Here is a 23,612-nt window from a genome sequence, read left to right on the forward strand (position 1 = left end):
GGATCCTTGAGCCAAACGAGTTTCACCGGTAATTTCACTGTTATGCCTACGGGCGGGTGGATTACCGGGTTTTTTCTCGGAATTGATGGTGGACTCGGGTTACTCTCGTAGTACTTCGTTCGTAAGTGCCACGAGAGTGCTCGGGATTGAATCTGCCGACTGTTAAAAAAAAAATAAGAAATGAAATAAATAATCTGTAAAGAAAAAACTAAAAATGGAAGATTTTTGAGAGGCATGGTATAATTATATCACAGCGCATCTTGTTTGAAATTCCTAAAAGATTTGGATTGAGTTGATTCATTGATTGATTCATGTTCTTTACCATTCTTGGATTAATATTAGCTCCACTACCAAACCAAACCCCTGCCTGATCCGTTAAAAAGGGGGGAAACTTCTTCTTCTTCTAGGGTTTTCTATCATCATCATCATATATGGCGCAGAATCAAGGTGGCTTCTTTTCGTCGATCGCTTCTAGTTTCTCCAGTTTCAAGAATCAAGTTAACGGGTAATTGCCCTAATTTCAATTTCATCATCCTAAAAATCCTAAATTTACATCATCATTCTCTTCATTTTTCAAGAGTTTAAACTTCTGGGTATAATTTTATTTTGAAAAGTTTGAACCTTTGCTATTTGATGCTGCTTTATGAAATCTGATAAATTATACTTGCTTGGTTTGTTTAGCAAAAAATAGTTAAACCGTAGCTTTTATCTGTTGAGCAAAATGGACTGGTTTTATAGTTCTATGAAGTATAAGATGTTATTAAGCTGCTGTTAAAAATTCTACATCCACTAGTTATAGAATGTAATATATACTAATATGTATCAATGTAAGCAGGGCCGGCTCTGAGATTTCATGTACCCTGTTCGTGCTCGAAAAAATGTGCCCTTAGGCCTTAACAAAATTGGGTATTGGGCTCACTAAAGGTCTAAACCTAATGCCAAAGGCGTTAATAACTAATCTAAACCATAAGAATAGTTTTGTAAGGGGTCCTATGTTGGTGTTTGTATGGATGTACCCTATTAAAAAAATATTTTACATATACATATCGGGTTTTTTTATAAAAAAAAACGTACCTCTCGAAATATCGGGCCCTGGCCGGTGGTCCTCCCCGCCCACCCTCAGGGCCTGCCATGAATGTAAGATTTTAGTTTATCTATATATATATATGGTGGATTACAAAGATATTGATTCTATATACCCTTGGTTTTAAAAAGCGAGAGGCGCACAAAAGCGACGAGGTCTAAAACCGAAGCGCAAATGCGGTGGGCTTTTCGTACCTGAGGCGCAAGCTAATTATATCTGTATATTTTATATATCCCATAGGTTTTTAGCTTTCCCTACCCAAAATATATAAGTAAGGTTTCTGTATGATTTTAGGGGGGGGGGGGGGGATATTGCACGGTCCTCCCAACCGCTGGAGTGATCCCACTCCACAAGCTAGCTTAGCCCCATAGCTGCCTGGCGGTTACTACCCAACCGGAAGCGAAAGCGTAGAGGGTGTGCCTGCCAGGATTCGAACTGGGGTCCTCTGGGAAGAGGTGGGTGAGGCTGGTTTCTGTATGATTTTATCTGCATGTACAAGCCAAAAAACCCAAGGTACAATAGTTAGATGCATAAAAACGCCTCGGTTACGAGAGGCGTGTGCCTCAGGCCAAAAAAGCCAAGAAATATCCCATGAGTTTACTCTAGGCGCTGAGCGAAAAAGCCCCAGGGTGTGCGCCTCGTGCTTAAGCGCGCATGAGGCGCACCTTTTAAAACCAAGAATATACCGCATGTGTTTGTCCGAGTATTTTATGTTTATCATGGTTAAGTTTCAAATGGAGAGAAGTTACAATAACCTGGATTAGATTTCGATTGAAAAAGTTGCATACTTTTTTAACTTTAACAATGTTGTTTTGGACCTCAAACTTGTCACTAGCAGAAAAACGTCACTTGATTCGCTTGTTACGAGTAAAGCAAGATAATTTGTTAAAAACATATAGGTCACATCTTGGAAATTGTTTTGATACAAGTATATAACCGTCTTGACTATTTTCTTGTTTAGCTTGCTTGGCTATGAGGGGCTTGAAGTTATCAATCCCGAGGGAGGCACGGAAGATGCTGAGGTGGAAGCACAAAGAGGCAGATGGAAGCAAGAGGTGCAGTATATGAAAAGATAGAATTTAGCTTATACGATATATGAAAAACGACAGCTTTTGCGTATATAATTATGCTATAATCTCGCCACTAATATGTTATTTCTTTGACTTTTTTTTTCCAGGAGCGTGACAGTTACTGGAGGTCTATGCAGAAGTATGTGGGAGCCGATATTACATCAATGGTGACACTACCAGTACTCATTTTCGAGCCCATGACAATGCTGCAGAAAATGGCGGAGGTTTGACCAACTTCACTAATATGTTGACTATTCGTTGCTTGTATACATATGTATCTTCGTATTGAGACACTGTTAATTTTTTTTTTGTTGCAGTTGATGGAATATTCCCATCTTCTAGAGCTAGCAGATGAATGCGAGGATCCATACATGCGATTAGTATATACAGGTCTAAATAGTTTCCTACTATTTATCCCATGTATATCTTTACAGCTTACATCAGGATGCCATATATATATATATATATATATATATATATATATAGGGTTAGGTTAACGTACAAATGCCCTTATTGTACATTACGTACGCTATCATCTCAGCCGTCAGATCTTCATCCCACATTGAAATCGCATGTTGTTTTTTTGTAACAATTTCGCATGTTGGTTTTTTAACATGCGATTTCATCAAAATTACCACATGCGAAATTGTTACAAAAAACCAACATGCGATTTCATCAAAATTATCACATGCGAAATTGTTACAAAAAACCAACATGCGATTTCATCAAAATTATCACATGCGATTTCATCCATGCTATTTTATAACATGCGATTTCGCTATATCGTACGTAAAGTACGTTAAGGGATATGGTATTTTACACTTTCACTATATATATATATATATAGAGAGAGAGAGAGAGAGAGAAAGTATATCGTACATTACGCCTTAACGTACTTCACGTACAACAACGTGCGTGATTTGTTATATAACATGCGTGATTAATGTTTTCAATATGCGTGATTATTGTGTTTCAACATGCGTGATTTTAGATTTTTGAGTTATAACGCGCATGATTTTAAAATGAACGTGCGTAATTACCTGTCGTACGTAATGTACGTTAAGCCGTAATGTACGTTAACCTTCCCCTCTCTCTCTCTCTCTCTCTCTATATATATATATATATATATATATAGGATAAGGATCATTACAGAACACTAATTATTATGAGAACAAAAAGAACAACTCTAAATCACTAAATTTTGGGATTTAAGTTTCATATTTCATAAATTCTATGTTTCTTACATTCATATGTGTATTATATATACATAAAAAAATCATATATTTTTCCCTACACATAGTATACATAAATGTAGGTAATTTAGCCTACACATAACCTACATGTCTGTAGGTTATTTAAAAACTGGAGATTTTTCATAGTTTGTTTTAAATTCTAGTGTGATAAACAATAAATCTTACATTTATAACATTTTCATTACTTTTTAGGTTTTTAGGATTGAAAAAATGAGTGATTCATTTTGTTCTGCGTGTTCTCGCAATATTTAGTGTTCTGCATAGAACCTTCCCCTATATATATATATATTTCTAAAACCATGAAAAAATAAAGTTATTCGCTGTTTTCCTTTACAGCGTCCTGGTTTATATCGGTCTATTATGCTTTGCAACGAACCTGGAAGCCATTTAATCCAATTCTCGGTGAAACCTATGAGATGGTCAATCATTGTGGCATCACATTTATCGCAGAACAGGTATACTTTAAATTATATAAATCTCTTTTTTCTGCGGATGAATTTAATTAATTTGCTGTATAATGTCAAGAAGTGATTAATTTTCTAATAATTAATATTAATCAGGTTAGTCATCACCCTCCCATAAGTGCTGCACATGCGGAAAACGAGCATTTTGTGTATGATATTACTTCAAAGGTGAAGACCAAGTTTCTTGGTAACTCTCTTGATGTGTATCCTCTCGGAAGGTAATTAGCTCTAACTCGGTTTCTTGTTTGTGATTAGAGTAATTTATTGATTTAAGCTCAACTAGTTTTTTCCTGCCGCGCGTTGCGGCGGGTCGAAACGTAGACTAGCTCGAATTTATACCGTCAAATCAAAACGTATTATATGTGATCTGACTCATACGTAGGAAACATGCAAAATAAAGCACAAAAGCATACACCAAATTTACGATGAAACGTAGACAAAATCGAATTTATACAAAGTATACCAAATTTATGTCGAAATGTAGACAAGCTCGAATTTATACTGACTATGCCGCATTGCCGCGTGATTATGTATAGATTATTATCGACCCTTCCTTTAGACCAACTTGAATGTAATCGTCGTATCAAAACAAATTACTCGTTTTCAAACAAAATTTACGTCGAAATATACATACAAGGTAATCACGAAAACGTATTATATTTGACCCGACTCGTTTCCAAAAAAAAAAAAGTTATGTCGAAACCTGCATACAAGGTAAGCATGAAAACGTATTATATTTGACCCGACTAGTTTCCAAAAAAAAAAAAAAAAATTACGTCGAGACGTAGACCAACTCGAATGTATATTGTCGAATCAAAACGTATTATATTTGACCCGACTCGTTTCTGAACAAAATTAAAATCTAAAAGTACATAAAAAGTAAGCACAAAAATATATTATATTTGACCCAACTCGTTTCCAAACAAAATTTATGTCGAAACCTAGACCAACTCGAATTTATACCAACACGTACATAAAAATAAGCACGCAACAACTAAGTTTTTTTTTTTTTTTTTTTTTTTTTTTTTTTTTTAAGTTAACAAACAAAGTTATTAAGGAAAAAACAAATTATGTATAAGGAAAAAACAAATTATGTATACTCTTGAGGGGTTTTTATTTAATTTTTCGGTATATAAACTGATCTTTTTAATTTAGTTTTAACAGTTGTGATTTTATTTCCATATTTTCTTAAAATACGGTAGTAAAATTGTTTTATGATGTTGCTTGCAGAACTCGTTTGAAGCTAAAGAAAAGTGGAGTGATCCTAGATTTAGTTCCCCCACCCACAAAAGTTAACAACTTAATATTCGGAAGAACGTGGATCGATTCCCCGGGGGAGATGATTTTGACCAATTTGACCACAGGAGATAAAGCTGTCCTGTATTTTCAACCCTGTGGTTGGTTTGGGTGCGTACCCAAAAATTTATACGTCTTTATATATTTTAATACGAGTTAATTGCCCGGATGGTCCCTGTGGTTTCACGTTTTTTCACGTTTAGTCCCCACCTTTTGAAAATAGCAGGTATGCTCCCTATGGTTTGTTATTTTGTTACTCGGATAGTCCCCTGAGTAGATGTCAGTTACTCTGGAAATAGCAGGTATGCTCCCTATGGTTTGTCATTTTGTTACTCGGATAGTCCCCGGAGTAAATGTCTGGGGAATACCTGCTATTTCCAAAAGGTGAGGACTAAATGTGAAAAAACATGAAACCACAGGGACCATCCGGGCAATTAACTCTTTTAATACTGATATCTAATTTGCGTACTTGAAACGTTATGCAGTGCTGGTCGTTATGAAGTGGATGGATATGTATATAACTCAGATGAAGAACCTAAGATATTAATAACGGGAAAATGGAATGAAGCTATGAGCTATCAACCTTGTGATTTGGAAGGAGAACCCCTTCCTAACACCGAACTTAAAGAAGTAAGCTTTCGGTTTTCACTATTATAAATAGAAGAGTTAATTGCCCGGATGGTCCCTGTGGTTTCACGTGTTTTCACGTTTAGTCCCCACCTTTTGAAAATAGCAGGTATGCTCCCTATGGTTTGTTATTTTGTTACTCGGATAGTCCCCTGAGTAGATGTCAGTTAGTTTGGAAATAGCAGGTATGTGCTCCCTATGGTTTGCATTTTGTTACTCGGATAGTCCCCTGAGTAAATGGCAGGGGACTATCCGAGTAACAAAATGACAAACCATAGGGAGCATACCTGCTATTTCCGAAAAGTGGGGACTAAACATGAAAAAACTTGAAACCACAGGGACCATCCGGGTAATTAACTCTAAATAGAAATAAGATCATCCCTGGGGTTTGGCTAGTTTTGCGTCTTTCGTCCAAAGGTTTGTTTTTTCCGCATCTGGCTCCAAATGGTTTGAAATCTCGCCATTTTCATCCGGCTCGTTAACTCCATCCGTTTTTCTCCGTTAAGTCAATAGTAGTTCCATCTTTTTTGTTAACTTAAAGGGCAATTCGGTTTTTTTTAACTTTATGTAACACGACCGAATACTCCTGAAAAAGACCGAATACCCCTGAAACAGACCGAATTGCCCTTTCAGTTAACAAAAAGGATGGAAATACCCCTGACTTAACGCAGAAAAATGGATGGAGTTAACAAGATGGATGAAAATGGCTAGATTTCAAACCTTTTGGAGTCAAACGCGGAAAAACAAACCGTCGGACGAAAGTCGCAAATCTGGCCAAACCTCTGGGACGAAAATGGCATTTTACTCCAGAAATAAAAACAAAAATTTCAAGTCGAGTTGCCACGAAGGGCAAATGTAGGGTGTAGATTGCATGTGTTGCTTTCCGTGTGCTAGTTTTGTAGCTATTGTTACTTGTTCTTTTCATATAGAAATATCGAAAGAAACAGTTTGAAGAATATAAAGGTGACTAATTTTTTTTTTTTTTTTTTTTTTTTTTTAATTTGAAGGTTTGGAGAGTTGCCGAGTCCCCTGCAGATGACAAATTTCAGTACACGCATTTCGCACATAAAGTAAACAGCTTTACAACAGCACCAAAGAAGTTACTTCCGTCAGACTCTCGCTTACGAACCGACAGATACGCACTTGAGATGGGTGACTTGTCGAAAGCTGGTTCAGAAAAGAGCGTGTAACTCTCTCTCCTCACACACGCAGGCACACATACACACATTTCAAACTTAACGCCGTTATGTTTCATTTCTTTTGCAGTTTGGAAGAGAAACAAAGGGCTGAGAAACGGATTCGAGAGTCAAAGGGTCAAGAATTCGTCCCGAAGTGGTTTGACCAGACTGACCAAATCACTACCACACCATGGGGTGAGTTGGAGATTTACGAGTACAACGGGAAGTATGCTGAACACCGAGCGGCTGCTGATAGTTCTGCTAGTGTCGAAGAGGTTAACGTCGGTACAACAGAATTCAACCCCTGGCAATTCGGAAATGTCGCGGAAACCAGTTGAAGAAAAAGTTTGATTAATTTGTCACTTGTGTTTGTTTATCACATGCTACTAGTTTGACTTTCACATAAAAGTCTTCATAAGTAGATTTATTTTTCTTGGTTTTTATTTGAATCATACTCTGTTTAAACTGTTGAAAATTTTGATCTTGATTCTTAACTTTAGTTTGCTAGATTTTAATCCAATGTGTTATTAAATGTGTCTTCCTATATACGACACGGTTGGTCCAATGTGTCTCCTATATACGACACGATTTGTTCAAAACGGTTAAATATAAACAGTTCAATAATACAAATGACATGACATGTATAATCCGATTATTGACAAGACATGAGACGACCCAATTAAGACGATAAAAAAGGGAACTCAAGAAAGTGGTCCCTTTTTTCGGAATTTTTGTATCTCTATAGTCATGCCAGAGAAAAGTCACTCATCTACGGGGGGTCAGGCACCCCCATGACCACCGTGATGAGTGTGAAACATCGCCGAGAATTCGCATTCAGGCAAATGAAGATCTTTTCTTCTATCTTGTTAGGTTATTCAGCTCGATGGACCATTGAACATTATACAGGTGGGAATATAATTCTAACAACGATAAAAAAGTCATATAAAAGTTGTATATATGTATAGTAGGTATATGCGTACTATGTGACGGGGTAACACCTTTTATTACGGCACGACTGGTTGACTTTGAAAATCTAAAAGTAGAAAGCAGACACTTAACAACGATACACTCCGAAAATAACCGGTTAAAGTAATTAACTGGACCAGTTAAAAAACCGGTTAAAGTAATAACCGGGTAAAACATTAACCGGTTAAAGTCAAAAAGTCATATTAGCTGGTATAACCGGTTATTGAAATTAATCGGTTTGTGCACCTCTAGCCCCGTAGCGGATAATGATATATTATTGGGTTCAAATTTTGGGCGCTTGGGCCTTCATTTAAGCAGATTGGGCCTTCAGTGAATCAATTCTTTTGGGCCTCTTATTCTACATATTATATAACACTTATAAAAAATTAAAAATCATGTCGAACCCTTTGAAAATTTGGGCCTTGGGCCGTCGCCCAGCTTGACAGGTCCAGTACCCGCCCCTGTAAAACGACTTGTATACGCTTTTAACTTATCAAAAGACGAGAATGTATGAACACCAACGATAAGTTGACAATTACGTTGAAACACCACATACTGATTAAAAAAGTGACAAAATGAAACCATGACTGATTCAGTTCTATTGGTACCCAAAACGAAATATTAAAAATGATGCTTTTAATCGAATAAGCCGAGCAAAGGCTCATCATCACTCTCTTCCATTGGTTCTTCCTGTGCCATTATAATTTTGAAAACAAACTAAGTTAGTAATAATTGTATTAATCCATACAATAACAAAAGAAAAATAGTAATAAGCAATGTTTTAAAAACCGGTTTTTAAATTATACCGGGTTGGACTCTAAAATGGTTTAACCGGTTAAGCTGGGCGGTTCAACCGTGTTACTAGTTAACCCTATAATTCCTTAAAATACATGTTCATCTAAAAAATAATCTAATTATAATTAAGATTTATGTAACTAATCATAGATTTTATCTAAAAAACAACTGTTTTTCTTGTAATATATTAAGTAAGAGCATTATTATTATTATTATTATTATTATTATTATTATTATTATTATTATTATTATTATTATTATTATTATTATTATTATTATTATTATAAACAATATTATATTGGATAAGGTAACAATGATAGAATATTGGAATGGAAAATACTATTTTAAATTATTAATTACCGGAAATATGGAAGGTCAATATTACTTTAATATTTTATTAAAATTAAAAAAAATAATACAATCCGGTTTGACGGTTTGAACCGGTAGAACTGCTGGTACATAAGACATACCGTATTCGGGCTTTACGGACCTGTGTCCAGTATCCGGTTTAACTGGCACGTTCATACCGGTATTAAAAACATTGGTAATAAGTACAGAATCTGTTTACCTTCTTTTCCTCTGGGGGAGGCGCGGCGGCAGCTGGACCACCACCAGCGGCAGGGGCAGCAGCCGCCGGAGCACCACCACCGCCACCACCAACTCCAACATTCAGAATGAGATCCTCTATGTTTTTCTTCTCTGCAAGCTTCGCAAACAAACCCGGCCAGTAAGATTCACAGTTGAGATTAGCAGCCTTCAGAAGGGTAGCAATCTTCTCAGCCTGTAGCAGGTAGTGCACATGCGTAAGAAATATACATATACAGATATATATAATATATATTTTATAATTTTTGTAGTAGAAATTAATTATAACCGTGATGGGGATGCCATCGTCGCTAAGAATCAAACATGCGTAAGAACAAGCAAGCTCTGCGATCGACATGCTTCTCTGTAACCACAAACAAACAAAATCCTCAGATTGTAAGTTAAACAAAATACACGATCCGATTTAAAAAAAAAAAAAAATTATGAACGTACCAAAAGTTGGTTTTGGTGAAAGGATTGAATATTAGAGACTTAGGGTTTTGCATGCTTAAATAATAAAGGAAGCGTGAGACGCAAGAAAGGCCCACCAACTATGGGCCTCCGGTTTTAAATTCATAAAAACTATAATATATCTTTTAAATTCTCACGCGGGTATTTATGTCATATATATGGCGGTTACGATTTGTATAGCAGGCACATGGAAGGGTATCTTTAAATAGAGGAAAAATTACAATTTTTGTCCTTTATCTTTATACCACTTTTCAGGTGGTGTTCTTTTTAACAAATGTTGACTGACGGTGTTTTTACTAGGTATTTTGAGTGATAATGAAGATGGATGGAGGTGGGGTGAAACGGGAGATGAAACTTTCACGGTTAAAGACTTAAAGACTCGATATACTGCAGCAACTCAACAGGTAGGGACATACAAATTTCCGTGGAACAATTGGGCACCGAGGAAAGTTAACTTGTTTAGTTGGAGGGCAGAAATGAATCGGATCCCCCCGACGATTGATAATCTTATAAAGCGGAATATCCAAGTCGACTCAGAGAGGTGCAAGATGTGTGGGGATCTGGGGGAATCAGTGGACCATCTTTTCATCTCGTGTCCGGTGGCGAATATCATCTGGATGCAAGTTAGTGAATGGTGCAAAATTGATCCCGTATTTGCTTTTTCATATAGGGATCTTATGGAGATTCATAGATCGATCACGTAGGTAAAATCAAAGAAGAAAATTGTCCAGGCCATAATCCTTATTTCGTGTTGGTCGATATGGAAAATGAGGAATGAAGTTGCATTCAGTCAGAAGACGGTGTCGGTGTCTCGACTCTTGGCTGAGATAAAAGTTCTGAGTTCACTATGGGTAAAGAAGAGAATGAAGGCAAAGGAGCAGGATTGGTTTCTGTAGTGGCCTATAGTTTTGTCTTAACAGAATGGGTGTTGTACTTTGGTTCATTATATAGTCAAACCAAATTTGAATTTTGGTTTTAAATGCGTTATGAATTTGTATTTTTTAAACTAGCGAAACAAAAATCAAACTTTGAATTTTATGCATATATTCATTTCATAACCAATAACATGGTGAGAACTTCTTTAAGCCTTTAATCCTTGTGCTTTTTATTTTAATTTAAATTTTATATTTAAAAATAAGCTATTTCTAGATAATATATATATTTTTTTAATTAGCAAAACTTAAGGGGGTGTAACGTAATGAAAATCATAATAACCAACATGACTATACAATTTTTGGGCATCTCTTCAAAATGTTCACAACTCTAGTACAACTTATCGCCTGCATATATATTGAATTTATAAACCAAAAACACAAGGGAAGAAATGAGAATGCACACATACATGGGTCAACTTTCATAGTCATATACCTCTTTAAGATGCTAACTTTTTTGAAGCATCAACTTTTTGACTTGAACAGATAACATATCATGCTCGTGTCTCATTTTTTCTAGTAACGTCTCAACGATGAGCATCTCCTCTTTAAGATGGTCCATCTGTTTGTTAAGCAACGTAACCGTCTCTGCCCTTCTGTCTATCCGAGCCTTGCTAATCCAAGCTGTGTCTGAAACTACTTGGACGGTTTGTGGTCGCATTAACAGCACAACAATGCTTATCTGCACATACCAAAAGTAAAATCAACATGTTAGTAACCAAGTAGAAGTGTTAAACTAACATATGTAGAAGTAAAACGTACCTGCATTAGAAGGATGACAACAGCCAGGAGGATAACAACGAAGAACGGGACCTGATTCTGATACTTAAATGATGAAAACATTTTTGGTACAGAATCTCTGAGAAAGGAGACCGCGGTGGCAGAACCGCTTGAAGATCCGTTGTTGACAGGGTTCAGGTTCACTTCCTGGGTCTGTGGAACGGTTTGCGTCGTTGTCATGCCCCTATTCTGACATGGCGGTTCTAATTGGTCCGGGGTCCGTACTGGTGCTTCTACATTTACCTCAGGGGTTAGGTTGTTGGCTGAAAAGAAGCACCAATGAATTATAAAATAATAAAGTAATAAATCACACTGAATATCATTATATCAAGAAATAACTTTCGTTTTGCTCCCTATGGTTTGGTCATTTTAATGGTTTTGCTCCAATAGTTTAAAAATAGCCATTTTCCTCCCTGATCTTTCGAGTTTGTCGCCAGTTTGCTCCCTGGCTCTAACTCAGTTAAAACGTTCAATTAAAAGTAGGGGTATTTCGGTAGTTTACTCCCTGGCTCTAACTCAATTAAATCATTTAGTCAAAAATCGCGGTAGTCATGGTCAGCAGGTGGTAGTTGCAGGTGGTGGTGGATGGTTGTGGATGGTGGTGGCCGGTAGAAAGAGTGGTTGGAAAGATGAGGGATCAGAAAAGAATTACTTATATACATGTAAATAAATAAGTTATAAGTTTATTTAGGTGAAAAGACTTACATGCCCTTGCTTTTATCTATAAAATTACCAAAATACCCTTCTAGTTAACGGATTTTTTGGATGGAGTTAGAGGCGGGGAGCAAAATGATGATAAGTTAGAAAGATCAGGGAGGAAAATGGCTATTTTCAAACTATTGGGGTAAAACCGTTAAAATGACCAAATCACAGGGAGCAAAATGGAAGCTAACTCTTATATCAATATCATGCAAGTGTAGCATTAGTTAAAGGTACCTTGTTTAGCAACAGTCTTCTGTTTTAGTAAGGCATGCGCCTGAGAAAATAAAATATAGAAAACTCATAACTAAAACTATCAGATATTTGAGATTTTTTTTTACTTGTAAAATCGGATCATAGAGGATTAAGAAGATACAAGTTCTATCCAGGCTGCAAAAGTATCCCGGCACTCTTCAATCGTAGCCGTCACTATCTTCCCTGAAAATTATAATGAAACATAAATTAATCCATTAATGATGACATATAACACACTAGATAGGAGCTACTATATGAAAATATGAATCTTTAATTTCATGACTTCTGTTTTGTTTTGTTCACTGAACCGAAACAAGATACGGTCAAGTAAATAAGCAAGCTTACCTCTCCACATGGTTTTCTTGGAGAATGCCACAGTCACATATACCCTTAATGTGCAGCTATTACTTGAATCCGCGACCACATCCCATAACCCCTGTAAACATATAAATTTAAAGAATAATCACATTTCCTCTTAAACAGCCATTATACATGAGGGAGCACACGGTTTTCCGCAAGTAAAAGATAACATATTACAAGCTAAGGCTCTATTGCTCTATATTGGAGTATTTATTAGAGAACACGCAAAAGTCGCAATACAAGGAATTCCACTACAAAAATACTAAACAATATTCAAAACATTAAATATATTAAGATCGAATAAATGAAAAGCATACCTCGACAGAAAAGTAGTCCCCATAGGGAACATCATTGATCACTTGTGATGTCTTCACAACCAAATGACTGTCACAAATTGAAGTTAGAAACAAATTAAAATTGAAACAAAACTGTAAATAAATGTGTCACAAGAGTACTTAACAGTTAACAGGGGAATCACGCTTATAAAAATTGCAGTCTACCTGTTTCTGTAAACTCGAAAATTTTGTACTTCATTGCAAGTACCAAATCTAGCACCTAAACGGAAAAAAACATTAACACCGAAACAGCAAAAGCTAAACAACGGTTAACAAAGACAAGATAATTACACATACTACTGTGACAACACGTACCAAAATAAATTTTGATTGGATGCTGGAATGATACTTCACGAGCATAACCAAGTTGTTCATGGGGTTTCCATGATGTGCACTTGAGATCTACAAAGCGAAAAGACGTAAGTTTATTTTTGAACTTGAAGTGGGTCATAAGTTATTATCAGTTTCATGATATATAGGGTAAAGTTCTTGTACAAATAATCTTAACATACTAAACATACAAATTGAAGGAAAACTCAAAAAGACAAGGTGGCATTTTTGTAATTATCAATAACTATCAAAGTTACTCTACAAATATACCTAAAAAAACCTAACCACTCCCCCATCCCCAAAAAAAACCTAAACCCCCCACCCCCACCCCCCCCACCCCCCAAAAACCTAAAAAAAACCTACCCCCCCCCCCCCCACCCCCCAAAAACCTAAAAAAACCTACCCCCCCCCCACCCCCCACCCCCCAAAAACCTAAAAAAAAACCTAACCCCCACCCCCCCCACCCCCAAAAACCTAAAAAAAACTAACCCCCACCCCCAAAACCTAAAAAAAACCTAACCCCCCCCCCCCCCACCCAAGCTAAAATGCTAAAAACTAAACCCCCCAAAAAACCTAAAAAAATAAAAAAAAACACACAAATTATTTTATTTTTTTAACATTTTTTATTAAAAAATCGCTACTTTTAGTAGCAGCCAAAAAAAAAAATTTTTTTTTTTTTTTTTTTTTTTTGCTAACGAAATGTAGCGATTTTTTAATAAAAAATGTTAAAAAAAAATTTGTGTTTTTTTAGGTATTTTTGGTTGTAACTTTGATAGTTGGTGGTAATTACAAAAATGCCACCTTGTCTTTTTGGGTTTTCCTTCAATTTGTATGTTTAGTATGTTAAGATTATTTGTATTTGATCTTTTGCCATGATATATAACCCCAGGCACCTTTATCTCCGCATTTGTTGTGATATGATTCGAGAAAAGGGAGAGCGTCATCTGAGAAAAAGAAACTAAAGAACTCATCCACCTTCATCTGCATAAGAGATACATATAATCAGAAAGTTTACAGTGCATGCAGATATGAGAAAATGTAGTCCTGTTAAAACAAATAACAATACCGGAAATGTAGATTCAGCAGCCAGTGTATACTCCTGTGGGACTGCACATGTAAAACAAATTACGCTGAGAAGGATTAATAAATAAACTAAGACCTATGAGTGAAATATTTTCATACTTGATCTGTGTAAATGTCAAAAGTGTTTAGGTATTCAGTCATACTAGTGAATGTTTAAGACTCGTGGGTTAACCATGTTTAAGACTCGTGGGTTAAGATTATTTAGTCAGCATACCAAATTTTGTATTTTGATTCTTGTTATTAGTTTTCAATAATAACACGAGTGAACGATTAGAAAACCAAAAGTGAAGTATTATACTTCTAGGAGTAAAATGCCATTGTCCCTGAAGTTTGTCCAGGTTTGCGACTTTCGTCTAAATGTTTGTTTCATCCGACTCGTTAACTCCATCTATTTTTCTCCGTTAAGTCAGGGGTATTTTCGTCTTTCTTAGCTTAAAGAGCAATACGGGCTTTTTCTCTTTACGCACAAGCATTTAGCATAATGTACAAGTATTGCCCTTTAAGTGAAAAAAACCGAATTACCCTTTAAGTTAGCAAAAGACAGAAATACCCTGACTTAACTGAGAAAAATAGACGGAGTTAACTGATGGGAATCAACTATGAGAGGGAAGTGAGTTATCGGTATTCTTCAGGGGCTAAAGTGTAATATAGGGGGTAGTATACGTAATAGAGAATAAGGCCTTTAAGTTAGCAAAAGACAGAAATACCCTGACTTAACGGAGAAAAATAGACGGAGTTAACTGATGGGAATCAACTATGAGAGGGAAGTAAGTTATCAGTATTCTTCAGGGGCTAAAGTGTAATATAGGGGGTAGTATACGTAATAGAGAATAAGGCGTGTTAGAGAGAGGATGGAGTTTGTTAGTTCATTAGGGCTCCTGCTTGTGCAGTGAGAGAGGGCTAGGCCCTGGATTATCTCTGTAATTGTTCCTTTACGTATTCAGCAATACAATCGTTCTGTCCTTTGTTTCTATTATCTTCTCTATATTCAATTTATCACAATCTTCACATCTCAGATCTCTATCATTAACGAGCCGGATAAAAATGGCAAGATTTCAAACCTTTTAGATCCAGATGCGAAAAAACAAACCTTTGGACGGAAGTCACAAAACTGGACAAACCTCAGGGACGAAAATGGCATTTTAACTCTACTTCTAAACACTGATTGTTAACAAGTGTAACTCATAAATCATCCAAAAATGACTAACCTTCAGGTGCATCAGCATCCTCAATTTCCCATGCTAACGATTTTCCAGAAGATGAACAATCAGTATTTTGAACAAGGACAGCATCATCGTCCACTGCATCTTGCACTCCTGAAGACGTCACCGCCACTTCAGTTTCAGTGCCAGGTGTACCATTGGGATCCTCTGTGAAGTCACTCGTGTTTCTGTTTCACATAAGGTCAGCATGCAACTATTAAATGGGAAGTAAACTTGTTTCAATTCAAGAACATACCTGTTTGCAGTTTCCAAATCGTCTCCTGACGGTCTGGCTTCATTTGAATCTTCAACTACAACAATTTCAGGCTCTTCATCAATCGACTCAGATCTTGAGTCCTGCAATCAATCAATATATGAAAAAAGTAACAGATGTGGTTATCAATTAATCACCAATTGTAAGTTAAGATGTAAGAACCTGCTGATCAGAAATAGCTTTACTTCCATTTCCATGTTCCACCCAACCATCATTAATAAGCTTAAAGGCTTCATCACGCGATAAGAACGATGTAAAGAAGTACTGCAGAATAAAAGCAAGTTAAGAACCTAAGATGTCAACACATGGCGTATATCATGTTAAATTCACATAAGTAGTATTTAATTTAATTACTTAACAATAGAGAACGCTCAGCTATAAATAATACCTTTTTTTCTGAAGCTATTAGTTCTATGGCTGTAGGGAATATTCCTGCAGTCTTTGCTCTTTTTAATGAGGTAATTTCACTAAAAGATATTACTTTCTGCATGTGAACAACCACCATTCCAAATTGATTAACATCATGATACACAGGAGAAACAGATAACTGACCTACTTAATTTATATACCCAAATTAGTTAACTTGTGTGCAAAAAGCTTATACAATTTGGTTATACTAGAGGTGTAGAAGTAGTACCTTTGTCTCGAATCCAAATAGGTTTGAGTAAAAGCATACGTGATGAACAAACAGGTACATATGACCCTACAACATATCAAGCAAGAATAATCAGAAACCAAAAAAATTGTGCACACTCAATTACAAAAAGTAAACGAGGGAACTCAATAAACGCAATAAACTACAGAATGATGATCAAGATAAGAATAATATTTAGAAACTCAACATTAAACATAAACAGAACCAAACAAACCTGAAGGATGAAATTCTCTTGCAACGCACAATTAAAATCTTGAATAAGGACCTAATATACAGAAAAACAGAAGTTAAAGAAAGATGGGGAAAAAAAATGCATGTAGAATTTGAGAAATAAATAAGAGAAAGTGAATCTAATACAAAAAAATTTACAAGATAGTCCAACAGGTAGAGAAGACATTCTTTAACCAATACATCATTGCCTCCAAGCCTAACACGGCTAAACCATATTTGAAACTAACACGGGTAAAATATATTGGAATTCACTATCTGCAACACATACAGCCTTTGCACAAGCAAATCATATACCAACTACAGCCCTAAAAATAAGTAACCAACAAACAAGAGACCTCTTAGGTACAACCAATTTAGACTGCAATTTGCAATATCACTGAACATACAAATACTAAAACTACCAGATTAAATCAATCAAATGTGGCATAAAACTTCTCAAATTTTTATGATTGGGGAGGTTAATGACATCTAAAAATACATTATTTAAGATATTTACTGAAACTATAAAGTCGAATGATAAAACTAAGTAGCATCATACAATTAGGATCATCATTTATCAATGCATCATGTAACAACCACAACAAATAGCATGATCAAATCACCAAGAACCCTAACATAAGTCCCATCCTACCTAAACAATAATATTTACCGAAAGACCAAATTAAGTAGTAGCATCATACAGTTAGAACTATCAACTATCAATGCATCATGTAACAAAAACGATAGATAGCACGATCAAATCACCAAGAAGGCAAGAAACCTATCATAACTTCCATCCTAGCTGATTAATAATATTTGCCGAAAGTATAAGGTCAAATGATAAAACTAAGTAGCATCATACAGTTTGGATTATCAATGCATCATGTAACAACCACAGCTGATAGCACGATCAAATCACCAAGAACCCTAACATAAGTTTCATCCTACTTGAGTAACTAAATGTTCAGTAGCTAAACGTTACGATATATGTAAATTCGAAAGCCCTAAAGTCAAAACATCATCAAATACCAATCCAAATAAGATTGAATCAAAGAAATTAACTGTTCTTATTCATATGTGCTCTCTATTTCTTCTAAAAATTGTAAATAACAGTTTCTAATAAAAGGTAAGATAATTACTTCTTCAGAAGGAAGATGAAACAGCTGCCGATACTCTTCGCTCTTCAACGACGGCTGAAACATATCAACAAACAAATTATACAAAACAGTCGAGTTTCAAAAATCACAACAAGTCAAACAGTCAACATGATCCACAACTTTCGATTCAAATTCCGTTACGGAACGTAACCGCACCTGAAACAAATCAACAAACAAAAACATTCCGATTCAAAACTCACAATCAGTCAAACAGTCAACACGATCTACAACTTCCGATCCAAAAACCGTAACAAAACATAACCGCACCTGAAATTCAAGCTGTACAGAAGATTTGCGTGGGAAATCAGAATATTCAACCGGATCTGGCACTCCGACGGACGACGAACCTAACGCCGACGGAGATTCGTCGGCGGTTGAAGCGTCGGATGAGTTTGTTGCCGGTGATTTGTCCATAGATTGTGACGGAGGTGCTATGTTGTCGGTGGCCACCGCCATAGAAAGGAAGTTACGACGGAGGAAGTACCGTGACGTCAGCACCGGCGGTGATGATGACTGGTTGAGTAGTTGACGGAAAACGGAAGTGAATCAGTGTGCTGGTGAAGGTAAGGTACAAGTTATTTCCAGTTGTGGAGTGTTAGATGCAGAGTAATGTACAAATTATTATTCCAGATTTACATTTTACTGAAGCGTTACGTTTTGGTTAATATTACTAAAACAGGAAGAAGATAATGTTTGGTATCTTTTAGTGATCTTGTTCAATATATATTTTATTTAAATATTTTTATATTATTTATCTTGTTCTATATATATTTTCAACAATACATTATTTATCTTGTTCTATATATATTTTCAACAATACATTTTCAAGTTGATGATGTCATGTGCAATAGTTTTTCTAGGTGGTTCGCCACTTTTGGCGGCCACCTTTTACTTTTGTTTTTTTTTTTTTTTTTTTTGTTTATATAATAGTTATTTATAGTTGGTGTCAAATTATAATTTTATTCCAAGTGTAAAATTACGATGTCATCTTTGATTTAAAATAAAATTTTGCTTTTGTCCTTTGCTTAAATTTATGATTTTATCCTCAGTTAAAAAACACAATTTTGTCCTCAGTTTAAAATAAAATTATGGTTTTGCCCTTAGCTAGAGTCTTGCCAAATTACGATTTGGTTCCCAATTTAAAATTACAATTTTGCCCCCAGCTAAAAATTACGATTTTGCCCGCAGCTAAAATATTACAATTTTGACCCATTTCAAAATAAAAAAAAATAGTTTTGTCCTCAGTTCAAAATATTATTTTACCTCCATTTTAAAATTACGATTTTACCTCCGCTAAAAATTGCAATCTTGCCATCGTTTTTTTTTCTTTGGCAAAACCATGGTAGTGTTTTATTTTACTTTGTTGACTTAATTTTGTTTTTATTCATAACAGCTGCCTAGCACTCGCTAATTGGTCCTGACAAATTATTGTTTTGCCCCCAACTCTAAATTACACGCTTGTTATCGTTTTAGTTAAAAAAAAGTTTATCATAACTATGATACTGTTTTTCTTTAATTGGTTAACTTGATGTATCTTTTTTGATATCGTGTTATAGATAGCATGTATAACTAACCGACATAAAGGCGTACATGTTATTAATCTAAGAAATACTCGGTTTAGCGCCCTGCAACACGGGCGTCGCATAACTCTAGCTGCCTAACACTGGTTCATTAGTCCTGAAAAATTACAGTTTTGCCCTGAACCCAAAATTACGGTCTTATCATCGTTTTTTCATAGCAAAATTATAGTAGTCTTTTTTTAATTGATTGAGAATTATTCGGCCATTGCCCCGCAACGCGGGCGGGGCATCTACTAGTTTTATTTATAAAACTATGTTTATATTATTTTAATTTTTTTTATCTATGTGATTCTAGATTAATCTAAGTATATTAAATGGAATTTTTTTCGTATAGTGACTAGTGAGATTTCACTTTATGTACCTAACTTTCAGAAATCACCAATATCAATTATATTCTTATAGTTTATTAAACCATTATGATTTTAGTTATGAAATGAATGTACATAAAAAAATTCGATTAAGCTTATGTATAATTACGTGTTTACTTTGTTTTTATTGAATAAACATAAATAAGTTAGGAATTTAACTTCTTAATACTTAATACTAAGAATAGAAAGTGAAATTTAAATGGTAATTTACTTTTAATCTAATTTAAATTTGTTTATTTTAATTTAAAAATTTTATGTCATTTACTAACGTGGGGTTGGTGAGTCACATCACATCGTTATAGTGGTTGACTTTGTTGCGAAGATTTGAATAATTTGATGATTTTTTTATTTAAGCACTTAATATGTGTCGGTTAAAGCTATTGCGACTTAAAAATATCCAACTTCTTAAAAAAACCGATGATGTAGTCAGAGCCTTATACACTTTCTCTCCTGGCCCACTCATAAGTTTTAAAACCGATTCTCTCTCGGCTCTCATTTTTTCCCTCACATACTTCGGGTTTGGCGTTCATACACAAGAACTCATACCCTTAAAAAGCATCCCTACCCAATGGTGAAAAACACCAAAAATTGCTTCCATTATCTTCAAAATTATTAAAACCATACCATTGTGGATGGTCTTAAGGGTTCATAAATTTATGTGTATATCTGTAAAGCAATATACAAGGCTGTACAGCAATATACAAGGCTATATATCGAGAATACCTAACCCTCATATTAACTCTAATACAAATCTTCATGAAGCTTCTTTTAACACTAGTAAAATGATAGAATAGTTGAATGATTTGGTAAAATGGATGAGATGGTGTGTTTATATGAATGGAGATTTTTTTTTTTTTTTTTTTTTTTTTTTTTTTTTTTTTATAAAAAAACACCATTTTTTACTAGTCATTGGGGCCAACGACCAAATTTTAATATCCAATTAAAGAATGCCATGTCGACCAAGAATTTAACTCAACGCCGGTGGAAATGTTCAAGCCCAATCCACAACGATGTGGAAAACGTTGATGTTGGTGTGGTGTGTGTGGCATGGAAAGACATAAACGCCATAGATCCACACCCACACCGTGTGGTCTTAGAGGCAGGGGCGGACCCAAGCCTAGCCCAAGGTGGGCGGGCGCACCCTCGGGGAAAAAATATTTAGTGCTAAGTCCCGTCGAAAATCCTGTCCGCACCCCTTGGAATTTTTCGTCCGCACCCCTTGGAATTTTTCGACCGCACCCTTGAAATTTTTCGTCTGCACCCCTTAGGTAAAAAGTGTTATCAATTTATATTTTAAATTTTTTTAAGTAAAATCTTATTTAAAAAAAAATACTACTTAAATTATATAACTTTTAATACCTAACTAACTAAACCCAAATAACTATACCTTTACCTACTTATAATTTCTAACTAGCTAGCCCACTAAGTCTTAGCCCATTAACCAAACCCAACAATATTTCAAACTATAATAAAATAATTAAAGCCCAAAACCTTTATAAATTCTCTCTCGCTCTCTCTCTCTCTCTCTCTATCTCTCTCTCTCTCTCTCTCTTGCGTCCCTACACTGCCAACGAACAACATCACCGAGCGACAACAGTCCAGCAGCCGGCGACCACCGTAATCAGCCACCATATCACCGTCGTTTGACACCAAATCTAACCGGAATCTGAACACGGGTAAGTTTCTTTGTTATATTGATGATTTTGGCTGATATTATAGGAGAAAGAAGGGTAATAAAGTTGTTAAATAGGTTTGATTTTTTGTGTGTTTTGACGTTGTTTATGGTTGTTTAGATGATTTTTAGGGTGATTATGTTGTTTATATATTTTTAGGGTGATTATGTTGTTTATATATTATTAGAGTGATTACAACTTACGTTATGATTTCTAGGGCTTGAATAGTTGAAAATTAAAATTAAAATTGAAACATTATGTTATGGAGCGATGAACTTATGTTATATAGAGAAAGAACTACTTAAAAAATTAGTTTTAGATGATGTTTTGGATAGATTTCAAAAAATGAAAACCTGTAGGACGTCAACGTTTTAATTATGTTCGTAACAAGGTTTGACATGCTTTTGATGATTATATAAATTTAGTTTGATGTTCGTTTGTTTTACATGACCCGACCCGATACGAACCGATTTTTTTACTTATATACCTAGAGGCCTAAAATTTTTAAAAATGTTCCGCACCCCCATAAAAAAATTTATAGGTCCGCCACTGCTTAGAGGTGCTAAGGTGTATGTAATATATAAAATAAAAATGATGCTTAGTTTGTTAATAAATCGTGCAAATCTATATTTGGATCAACAATGGAGAGTTAGGGGCTGTTGGTTTATCTCTTAATGAGACTCTTAATGGTTTAGACCTCTTACTGGTTCAGCACTTAATGGTTCAGACTGTTTGTTCCACGAGCAAATGTCTGAATGGTTCAGACATTTGCCTCTGAATGGTTAAGATTTATACAGAGTCTGAATGGTTAAGACCTCTAATCTGAATTGGTCGCCTCTGAATGTTAGCATTATATAGGCTCTTAATGATTCAGACCTCTTACTGGTTCAGCACTTAATGGTTCAGATCTCTTACTGGTTCAGCACTTAACCGTTCAGATGTTGCCAAACGGCCCCTTAGATTGCAAATAACGACATGATGATGATAAATACATCATGAAAAATCGTATATAACGTGTATGATAAAAGCTTCAACATTTCGAAGTTCGAACATTAGTTTAGCCCAAATTTAAAGTTGATTATTGGGCCTAAGCGATGTGTATAGCAGGCCCAATTGCATAGCAAATCGTTTTTGTTATTTAGGCGTCTAGCAGGCCAAATTGCTTAGCAAATCCTTTTTGTTATTTAGGTTTCTAGTGTTTGGACTTTTAAACAAGTTTAATACCATAACGGCCGACCTGTTTTTTCTTTTAATGGAAATAATCACTCTAAGAGTATGGGGTGTGGGGCGTGGGTTGGGGCGGTGGAGGGGGTTTAACGTTGGCTACATCACCCCGGATTGGCGTTGCGTTTGGTGTCATCCGCTCAGCGTGAGACGGGAGGCTGGGTGACATAACAAAAAGGTTTTCACACGTAAATGCATTTCTATAAGTTTATGGACTTTCACATAACAGAAAGGTTGAGGAATTTTTATTCGGGTTCTTTAAATTTGTTTGGGAACTAATATAGAGTAACTTTATTTTTTTTTAATAAAAGCTAAGAAAATATGTTGTTTTTTATTGTCTTTACCCTTCAAAAACTATCATACAATGATTATATGATTATATTATAAACAATTATCTAACATTTTAATTAATCAATCATCTAACATTTTTATAAAGTGATAAGAATCCTCGTTTCTTTGTGTTAGGATGATGTCCAAATTTCATTCTCTAAGCAAGGATAGATATTAGATACTATGATTTTAATGATGATGTCCAAATTTCATTCTGTAAGCAAGGATAGATATTAGATACTATGATTTTAATATTCGTGATGTAATTTTATAAGTTATTCTATTTAGATGCTGTAGCTTCTTACTAGTCCGTTTCTATATTTATAATAGAAGTTTTGTCTTAAAAATGTGTTTTAAATAGGGATGGCAATGGGGT

General features: G+C 35.3%; 3 protein-coding genes across 3 annotated transcripts; 1 reads left to right on the forward strand and 2 right to left on the reverse strand.

The window, feature by feature from the left end:
- The first annotated feature begins 226 nt into the window (after positions 1–226).
- On the forward strand, positions 227–7,510 carry LOC110931024 (oxysterol-binding protein-related protein 3A). The gene is made up of 10 exons (XM_022174417.2): positions 227–505; positions 2,046–2,139; positions 2,262–2,378; positions 2,472–2,544; positions 3,744–3,862; positions 3,968–4,089; positions 5,102–5,278; positions 5,653–5,797; positions 6,802–6,980; positions 7,061–7,510. The coding sequence occupies exons 1-10, from the start codon at positions 432–434 to the stop codon at positions 7,308–7,310; spliced, it is 1,350 nt and encodes a 449-aa protein (XP_022030109.1). The 5' UTR covers positions 227–431; the 3' UTR covers positions 7,311–7,510.
- Positions 7,511–8,445: 935 nt separating this feature from the next.
- LOC110928378 (60S acidic ribosomal protein P1) lies at positions 8,446–9,840 on the reverse strand. Its single transcript, XM_022171403.2, has 4 exons — positions 9,772–9,840; positions 9,608–9,682; positions 9,302–9,514; positions 8,446–8,628 (listed from the first exon to the last, which is right to left on the reverse strand). Exons 2-4 carry the CDS (start codon positions 9,674–9,676, stop codon positions 8,575–8,577), a joined length of 336 nt encoding a protein of 111 aa, XP_022027095.1. The 5' UTR covers positions 9,677–9,682; positions 9,772–9,840; the 3' UTR covers positions 8,446–8,574.
- A 1,140-nt stretch (positions 9,841–10,980) lies between these two features.
- On the reverse strand, positions 10,981–18,887 carry LOC110931025 (protein VASCULAR ASSOCIATED DEATH 1, chloroplastic). Its single transcript, XM_022174418.2, has 18 exons — positions 18,329–18,887; positions 18,044–18,097; positions 16,909–16,959; positions 16,677–16,742; positions 16,428–16,523; positions 16,202–16,303; positions 16,022–16,122; positions 15,772–15,953; positions 14,547–14,587; positions 14,374–14,461; positions 13,466–13,552; positions 13,316–13,370; positions 13,133–13,199; positions 12,801–12,891; positions 12,577–12,638; positions 12,438–12,477; positions 11,484–11,764; positions 10,981–11,403 (listed from the first exon to the last, which is right to left on the reverse strand). Exons 1-18 carry the CDS (start codon positions 18,515–18,517, stop codon positions 11,170–11,172), a joined length of 1,887 nt encoding a protein of 628 aa, XP_022030110.1. The 5' UTR covers positions 18,518–18,887; the 3' UTR covers positions 10,981–11,169.
- Positions 18,888–23,612: the final 4,725 nt, after the last annotated feature.

This window comes from Helianthus annuus, chromosome 3, assembly GCF_002127325.2.
Source record: "Helianthus annuus cultivar XRQ/B chromosome 3, HanXRQr2.0-SUNRISE, whole genome shotgun sequence".
Taxonomy (NCBI): domain Eukaryota; kingdom Viridiplantae; phylum Streptophyta; class Magnoliopsida; order Asterales; family Asteraceae; genus Helianthus; species Helianthus annuus.